General features: G+C 37.8%; 1 protein-coding gene across 1 annotated transcript; it reads left to right on the forward strand.

Moving 5' to 3' along the window:
* Positions 1 to 1,645: 1,645 nt before the first annotated feature.
* LOC113298592 (homeobox-leucine zipper protein REVOLUTA-like) lies at positions 1,646 to 8,258 on the forward strand. Its single transcript, XM_026547374.1, has 18 exons — positions 1,646 to 2,812; positions 2,936 to 3,095; positions 3,339 to 3,424; positions 3,518 to 3,608; positions 3,749 to 3,844; positions 3,977 to 4,090; positions 4,202 to 4,285; positions 4,650 to 4,805; positions 4,887 to 4,961; positions 5,216 to 5,322; positions 5,410 to 5,593; positions 5,967 to 6,155; positions 6,288 to 6,368; positions 6,617 to 6,751; positions 6,942 to 7,267; positions 7,379 to 7,484; positions 7,594 to 7,743; positions 7,919 to 8,258. The coding sequence occupies exons 1-18, from the start codon at positions 2,574 to 2,576 to the stop codon at positions 8,063 to 8,065; spliced, it is 2,526 nt and encodes an 841-aa protein (XP_026403159.1). The 5' UTR covers positions 1,646 to 2,573; the 3' UTR covers positions 8,066 to 8,258.
* The last annotated feature ends 696 nt before the right edge of the window (positions 8,259 to 8,954 follow it).

Here is an 8,954-nt window from a genome sequence, read left to right on the forward strand (position 1 = left end):
TAGTGGTAATATAGGTGGTTTTGATGATGATGATATGGACTTTGTACAAGATACTCAGTTTCATGATCAGAAAATGAAACTTCATCTTATGTAATTTAACTTACTAATTGGTGAACTTGTTTTCGACTTAATAGTATAAACCAGATTGTCGATTACACTTATATATTTATTCTACATTGTAGCTCGGAACATATATCCCGTAATAAGTTGGGATAAATACTAAAAGTACTTAATATTTTGATAATGTTTAGAAAAAATCAGAATACACTTATACGAGCTTTGTATGACGATGCAAGATGATATATCTTTACTTCAACTAGAATTGTAACAAACAACGAGAAACTAAATTGAAGATACTTGCCATTGATATGGATACGTTTCCCTAGAATGAGAAGTCGGTTATTAGAGGAATGGAAAATGAGATTATGTTAGAACAACTTCGGATCTACAAATTACTAAATTTGATTATATGAATCGAAAACAAATATGACAAATTCCACTTAAATCAAACAACAAAAGCTAAAGCACAATATTTGTAAATGATAATGATACGAGTGAAACTAAATGAAAACGTAAAGAAGCATGAAAAATACTAACAGGGATACAAAAAATATCTTATAATGCAGCGATGAAGAATTAGAATAGCATTGCAACTTTAAGGGCAGATGACAACGATTAAAAAAAACAAAAAAATACAAGAGCACCAACAAACGCACATAATAAAAACGCTTGAACTCAGGCACACGTAATATAAACGCTTGAACCAGGCGGACGTATTAGTTATGCCCCACATAAGTGTACATAATAACCACGCCTGATATCAGGTGTACATTATATCTACGCCCCACTAGAACGTTCTCTATACTTCCGTTCAACCCTCAGGTGTTACTTATATCTATGCCTAATCTTATTCGCTCATTATAGTTACGTTTAATTTAAAGCACCCCTTGTACCTATTCTCGAGTATATTTTGGTTTTAGTCAGGGTTTCTGATTATTTTTGGTCTCAAACCCTAAAAAATTAGACCAAATACAAATTTACACCTCTCCACTGTGATTCCTTCATATACCAAATTTGGCTATAGTTCATGAATTTGATCTATGATTGTGGACGCTCTCGGTGACTTATTACCGACCATAATACGAGTTATCGATCAGTGTGTGAATTGCATTATACGAGTGTAAACGGAGTGTAAGTTAAAAAAGGTAATTCAAATATTTATTGAAGTCGCCAAATGATTGGGCGTTGTGACTTATTATTTGGCGCTTCTCTGCATATTCAAACAGAATATTCTTTCGAGCGACTACGCCAAAGTAAATTTTGCAGCCACAAATGATATGGCGAGTTGACTGCTTAAACGCCATTTGGAAGGATGGGTTTTGGCAACGCTTTTATCACAAGTTCTTGGTTGAATCTTGGGTCTCCACAAAGAGCAACTTAGCTCACTCACACGCGACACTGAGCGGTACTAGTATACCACACGTGCATTTCACACACTAGTTCCAAATTAAAAAAAAATTAAAATTGACTGCACCGTTCCTAGGTTAAAAATGTCAATTTTAAGAATAAGAGGGTCAAGTACGTAAACTTGACCCGTATAAAGACATGAAGAGAGGAATTGAATTTTTTCGATTTGCGAGAAAAAATAAGTCCTTTTCTTTGCTGTATATTTTCAGCGAAGAATTTGCTGCTACTTTTGGTTGTTTCTTCAGACCTCTCTCTCTACATTGACGCACTGCTCAACAGCAATTATCATTTTCATTTCATCATCCACTTAAGTTAAGTCTCTTCTTCTCTCTTATTAAAGATGATTAGGGTTTCATTTTCAATCTATCATCATCTTCTTTGATGCTCTTCATATCAGTCTCTCTTCTCTGAGTCAGAGAGAAAGCGAGAGAGAGAGCCTTCGAGAGAAATTTGAAAAACTGTGAAGATTTTGAGTTCAAACCGAGTGTACGAAACTTCTGAGCTAATTTTTTTTTTTTTTTTTGAAACATGGGAGATTTGAGCTTCAAACCGGAGAAATGAAGGATTTATGTGATTTCAGCTGAGTAGTAGCAATTTCTTAGGGTTTATTTGAGGTTTTTGGTTAAAACGTAGTCGGTAAACTTGAATTCGAGTTCGTCAAGCTTAATTAAGTATTTTCTTTCTTCGATTCTTCATCAAGGGAGTGGAAATTGATTTGAGCTTGTTAAGTCCAAATTGGGGATTTTCTTTAGGAAAAGTTTAAAAATTTGAACTTCTTCTTTGAGAAGAGAGAAAAGGGGTTGGGTAGTATCAGTCATTAAAATAGTGTTTCTCTGAAGAAAAGACAAGTGTATTTTCGGAATGGTTAGATGATAGAAATCTAAGCGGAAACCTGCAAAAGTAATTTTGTTTTGAGAGTCTTTGAAAGAAGTCGTATTTATCTTTAATTTAACAAAAGAAAAGAGGCGGAGTTTACGAGAGAATCTTAGAGCTAAAAAAACAAGCCTTATAAGCTTAAAATATAAGGCGTTCGCAGTTTCTTTCTTTCTCTACTTCTGTCTTTATCTTCTTCTTCTTCCTGTAAGAATTTGTATTTTGTGTAAAAAATGGCGATGGTTCTAACGCCACACAGAGAAAATAGCGGTGGTGGTGGTAGTATTAGTAAACATCTTGATGCTGCTGGAAAGTATGTGAGATATACTTCTGAACAAGTTGAAGCTTTAGAACGAGTTTATGCTGAATGTCCTAAACCTAGCTCTATGAGAAGACAACAGCTTATTCGTGAGTGTCCTATTCTTTGTAATATTGAGCCGAAACAGATTAAAGTTTGGTTTCAGAATCGCAGGTAAATAATATTAGAAATTCCCTGTACTTTGTTTCTAATTTTCGTTCATTTCTGTAGAGGATGAAAAAACTTGAGTGTACAAATGATGATTTTTAATGTGTTTGTGTGTTTTATGCATTGCAGGTGCAGGGAGAAGCAGCGGAAAGAGTCTTCTCGACTTCAGACAGTGAACAGGAAATTGACTGCCATGAACAAGTTGTTAATGGAGGAAAATGAAAGACTTCAGAAACAAGTGTCTCAACTCGTGTATGAGAACGCTTACATGCGGCAACAATTACAAAACGTAAACTCTTTGATTTTAAAAGAAAAAAATCCTTCTGTTTCTCTTTTCCTTCTTTTTTTCTTTTACCTTTGTTTCTTTTATATATTCTTGTTGATTGTTATCTAAAAACCATCAAGAACATCTGTACTTGCATGCATATTATTGTTAGCCAGAATTTTAAGTTTTTTTCCTAAATGATATTTTGAAGGTGCCTTGGGTTTTCTCTACTATCTGTTTTATGATCTTTAGCTGTTTCTGTTGCAGGCATCTGCGGCAACCACTGATGCAAGCTGTGAATCTGTGGTTGAGACTCCACAGCATACTTTAAGAGATGCAAATAACCCCGCTGGGTAAGTTTCCAAACAGTGATCATGACCCCTAATCTCTCTATCTATCTCTCTCTCTTTTTTTAATTTATATGTATATGTTTGCCTCTTTGTCAGACTCCTATCTATCGCCGAGGAGACCTTGGCAGAGTTTCTTTCAAAGGCTACAGGAACTGCTGTTGATTGGGTCCAGATACCCGGGATGAAGGTTTTTTTATTGTCACCAATTGCCTCTTGTTTTTGATTGCCGGATTTGTTTTCCTTATTCATCAATATAGGCGTTTGTAGCTCAAAATTTGCATTTGTAATGTTACTGTTTGTTGTGATCTTATTTTACTGTTTATCTAGCCTGGTCCGGATTCGGTTGGGATTGTTGCTATTTCACACACTTGTAGTGGAGTGGCAGCACGAGCCTGTGGTCTCGTTAGTTTAGAACCTATGAAGGTAATCTTTGGCACTAAACTAGATGAGTTCTGTCATTTAGTGCTTCTGTTGATTAATTGGCTGCCAATCAGATTTATTTTGTCATATGATGCAACTTGATGGTTAACGTTTCCGTATTCCATTTATTGACAGATTGCAGAAATTCTCAAAGATCGTCCATCTTGGTTCCGAGATTGCCGGAGCCTTGAAGTCGTCACCTCATTTCCAGTTGGAAAAGGCGGGACAATTGAGCTGGTGTACATGCAGGTGAGGAAGGACAATGCCAAATTTGAACTCTTTGTATGAGTTTGCAACTTTTAAAGCATAATCAGTAGTACACCGTATAACAAGGATCACTTACCTAACATTTGCATTTAGATGTATGCTCCCACCACATTAGCTCCTGCGCGCGACTTTTGGACATTGAGATATACGACGACATTGGAAGATGGTAGTCTCGTGGTATGTGTATTTTGACAGTCCTTATGCTGCAGTAGGCTGTTCTGTTTTTCTTCAATTGTTTATATTTCTCTAGATAAACCAGCATTAATAATAATTGGTAATTTCTCGCTGATGGCTGGGAAAGTTTGCATATTGTTTCTTTCCAGTCAACAAATTGCCTCTTAAATACTCCGTATTGATTTTGAATAGCTCTTGTGGTTTCAGTTTGGTTCAGAAGTTATTATGGCAAAACTAATCAGCGCAGTCACATTTGAGTTCAAAAGCTATTCATTGTGGCAAAACCTGTCAAAACAATAGATTTGTTTTGTTGGTACTTTGTAGCAACTTTTAATGCATATTCAATGCTTGGTTTTGATATCTCAAGGTCTGCGAGAGATCCCTATCTGGTTCTGGTGCTGGACCAAATGCATCTGCTGCCAACCAATTCGTGAGAGCTGAGATGCTGCCTAGTGGTTATTTGGTTCGATCATGTGAAGGGGGAGGATCCATAATCCACATAGTTGATCACCTGGATCTGGAGGTTAGAATTCGATAACCATCTCTAATTAAATGTGAATGAACCTTCATTCCTAACCGCTTATATTTCCATCTCCTGAATCAGGCTTGGAGTGTGCCTGAAGTGTTGCGACCACTGTATCAATCATCTAAAGTTATAGCTCAGAAAATGACAGTTTCGGTATGTATGTATTAAGTATTTGTTTTATGTTTTATAAGAAAAGTCCCAAACAAGGTATCTTATTGCTTTCCAAGGCTTTCTTTCTGTTCTTTTCTGCATAAAACTTTCTTCTGTAAGAATTCCGGTTATTCGTCTCGAGTCGAAGGTTAGGTGTGGAAGAATGCTTAAGAAACAAGATCTAGTTTACTGAACTTATCCTTTTCATACTCAAAGAACTGGAAGTGGACTTATTGAGCATTTCCTTCGCATTGCAGGCACTAAACCACATCAGGCAAGTAGCTCAGGAGACGAGTGGCGAAGTGGTGTATGGTTTGGGAAGGCAGCCTGCTGTTCTACGAACTTTTAGTCAAAGATTGAGCAGGTAATACTAAATATCCTTTTCGTCCTCTTGTGCAATTTTCTTTGGTTTATCTTTCTAGCTTATGTTTGCTCAATCCCTGTTAATTAGGGGATTCAACGATGCACTCAACGGATTCAACGATGATGGGTGGTCTTTAATGACTTGTGATGGTGCTGAAGATGTAATTATGTCTGTTAACACCACCAAGAATGTGGGAACAATTAACTGTCCCACCAATGTCCTCCCAGTGTCTGGAGGAACCCTCTGTGTGAAGGCTTCTATGTTACTCCAGGTGAGTTAACCCGATGTCATATGTTTGGATTATATTATATTTATCGGTGTCTGGTATTACCCTCTTTAAATGTTGAGGAGGCATCAATGTGTATCTAACCAGGTTAGGAAAATGGACCTCAGACAAAGCAGATTCTGTGCTGCCTGTTCTTTGAACATGGTAGGCAGGATGTGCTAATTTACTTAAAAACACGTTTTAGCATTAGTTGGATCTGTGTAGGCAGGTTTTCGTTACTAAGCAAGCTCCACCTTTATATAGTAGTTGCTTTTTTGCACATTACCGGCTGGCCAGGCAATCTAGTGATACTTGAACACAGTTTGAATTCCTTGTGCTGGAATGCAAATTTATCCGTTTTAGTGTTTCCTCCTGTCAGAATGTCCCCCCTGCACTGCTGGTCCAGTTCTTAAGGGAACACCGTTCTGAGTGGGCTGATTACAACATTGATGCGTATTCTGCTGCATCAGTGAAGTCCAGCGATCACTCATTCCCAGGATTGAGGCCCACCAGGTTCTCTGGCAGCCAAATCATCATGCCACTTGGACACACCGTGGAACACGAAGAGGTTTGCTTCATTACCTCTACTTAATTCTGTTGATTGCATGCCTCAACTTGCTCTGAATGATTCTTCGGTAGGTTGAGCTGTATCATGTTTCAATTGCTTGTCTCTTACCGCTTAGTCTTGATGATTCTTCAGTCGCTGGAAGTAATTCGACTTGAAGGCCATGCTCTCACTCAAGAAGAAGCTGTTCTATCCAGGGACATTCATCTTTTACAGGTTTGTCACCATTACTATAATCTACAATTTCTCTGGTTCTGTTTTCTCGTCAAGCTGTTTGCAAGCTTACGATGGTTAACACAGCTCTCATGTTAAAAATAAATAATTTGCCTTTTAATTTTGTTTTTAGAAATTGCTGAGAGGGAAATATATTTAATACGGAGTATTTAAATCTTATCATTAGAACCTGCGCATCATATTGATTCATATTCTGTTTGTGTTTGTGTTTCTTTTCCTCGGCACTGCAGATTTGTAGTGGAGTGGATGAGAATGCGGTTGGAGCCTGCTCTGAACTTATTTTTGCTCCAATTGATGAAATGTTTCCAGATGATGCTCCCCTTTTGCCTTCTGGATTCCGTATTATACCGTTGGATACAAAACGAGTTGAGTTCTGAAACTTTTGTTTCTTTTATGCTTCTCTTTTTGGAAAGAGTACTTGTATTCCTATACAACGTTAGTTGTTTACTGAGCTAAAAGCCATTATCTTAGGTTGAATTTTTGAATAAATTTAGTGGGTTCGAGATTTTGGAATACCTCAGCGAACTTCATGCTTATCATACGTCATGTAAGCAGGACACGTCAACCTCGCACAGGACGTTGGACCTGGCATCCAGCCTTGAGGTAGGCCTACCGACGAACCGTGGGACTGAAGATGCATCTCGGAGTACCTCTAACATGCGATCAGTGTTGACAATAGCCTTCCAGTTTCCCTTTGAGTATCATCTTCGTGAAAATGTTGCAACCCTGGCTCGGCAGTATGTACGGAGTGTGCTTTCGTCCGTGCAGAGGGTTGCCATGGCCATTGCTCCCTCTGGACCGGGTCCACTGTTGGGGCCAAAGCTATCTCCAGGATCTCCAGAAGCTCTAACTCTTGCTCATTGGATCTGCCAGAGCTACAGGCAAGACATGTTCTGTTATTTGACTCGGATTAATATGTAAACGGAATAAAAACTTCTAATGTGCTCATACGGTGCTATATTTCTCTACTAAAGTTGCTTTGTATCTTCTAGTTATCATGTTGGAGCCGAACTGCTAAGATCTGACAGTGAGGGAGGTGACTCTGTATTGAAGCAACTCTGGCATCATCAAGATGCAATATTATGCTGTTCTTCGAAGGTGTGGTTACAACTCCAGGGAAATATTTACGGTTCAGATTATAATATTAATTAGTTTGCGAGTATATGAATGTCACGGTTTAAAAAATTAAAGTTTTGTATCTTTGCAGTCCCTCCCAGTCTTCACCTTTGCCAATCAAGCTGGACTTGACATGCTAGAAACCACATTAGTGGCATTACAAGACATTACATTGGACAAGATATTTGATGAGAGTGGAAGGAAGTCATTGTGCGGGGATTTTGCTAAGCTAATGGAACAGGTAACTAAAAAGTAAACTGAAACGTTAATAATTTCTCACGTAACACATGTTTACTGCTGCAACAAGAGGTTAATCAACTTTCATTTTATAGAACCATTTATTGTAATCAACTTTCTTATAGATACAAGCAGGACTTGATTTTTCATAATCTTATTTTCTGTTTGGGTTCCTGCAGGGTTTTGTTTATCTACCAGGTGGGATTTGTTTGTCAACGATGGGTCGCCACATTTCTTACGAACGAGCCATTGCTTGGAAAGTCCTTGCAGAAGAGAACACCATTCACTGCCTTGCATTCACCTTCATTAACTGGTCATTCGTGTAAGCAAATCAATTCTATCTCCAACAGCAAATCATCAAAGAAAGATTGTAGTTAGTTTATTCGTATACTGTTGTATCAAAATGTCAGTGTTTGTTTGTTTGTTTGTAAATTTATATTTATTTGATATCTATTTGATTTCAAATTTTCCAAGATAGAGAAAATCAAAAAGAAGAAATTTGAATATGTTAAAAGTTTATCAGTGTAGTTTTTGGTGGTGGTAGTTGAGACCATTAAGTGAAACTGTACAAAACAGTTTATCTTTCTTTGGTGACTGGTAATGCTCATGTCATGTCATAGCAGTACTGGTAGTGTTATCATGAAGACTTGACTTCAACGACATTGAAAAATTGGTGTCACCACTGACACAATTCTTACGTAATCACTGTAGCATAACTGTAATAACCAAGCCCTAAATGCATTTACATATCTGGCGCTGCCATTTTCTCTTCTGTATCAACCTGACCGGAAAATGCTTCCTATGCACTGCGATTCATGCACCAAAGCTTTTTAATGTGATGCGGCAGTTTCCGGTTAGGTAAGACTGCACTTCAGGTCCTAGAAGGCTACTTTGTTCAAGTCAAATCATCTTTTCCTGGCCATGTCACCTTCAAATCTTCAACGGAAATGCCATTACCACAACTCATACTTTTACTAATCGTACAGTTGTTAAGCAGATGAGAGACGCCTTGTCATATATATTTCATTTCTAATGCGCAACTGTGCGTGTCCAATGCTCTAGTATCTGACAAGGGCAGAACATCTTTTATTAGTCGTACACCAAATTGAGTTCCCTGAAAATTTGAGAAGACCATAAAAGGATATATGGTCCAGAAAAGAGACCTAAAGGTGATTTCCCTCCCCCAAAAAAGATCCATCTACTAGGAACAGTGCT

This window comes from Papaver somniferum, chromosome 7 (assembly GCF_003573695.1).
Source record: "Papaver somniferum cultivar HN1 chromosome 7, ASM357369v1, whole genome shotgun sequence".
In the NCBI taxonomy this organism is placed as follows: domain Eukaryota; kingdom Viridiplantae; phylum Streptophyta; class Magnoliopsida; order Ranunculales; family Papaveraceae; genus Papaver; species Papaver somniferum.

What these genes read in the sequence shown, in the direction of transcription:
- LOC113298592 (XM_026547374.1), top strand. Translation starts at nt 2,574, where the DNA reads ATGGCGATGGTTCTAACGCCACACAGAGAAAATAGCGGTGGTGGTGGT. An exon ending in TTTAGTCAAAGATTGAGCAG is followed by an intron (nt 5,323 to 5,409) that starts GTAATACTAAAT and finishes CCTGTTAATTAG; the next exon opens with GGGATTCAACGATGCACTCA. An exon ending in ACACCGTGGAACACGAAGAG is followed by an intron (nt 6,156 to 6,287) that starts GTTTGCTTCATT and finishes ATGATTCTTCAG; the next exon opens with TCGCTGGAAGTAATTCGACT.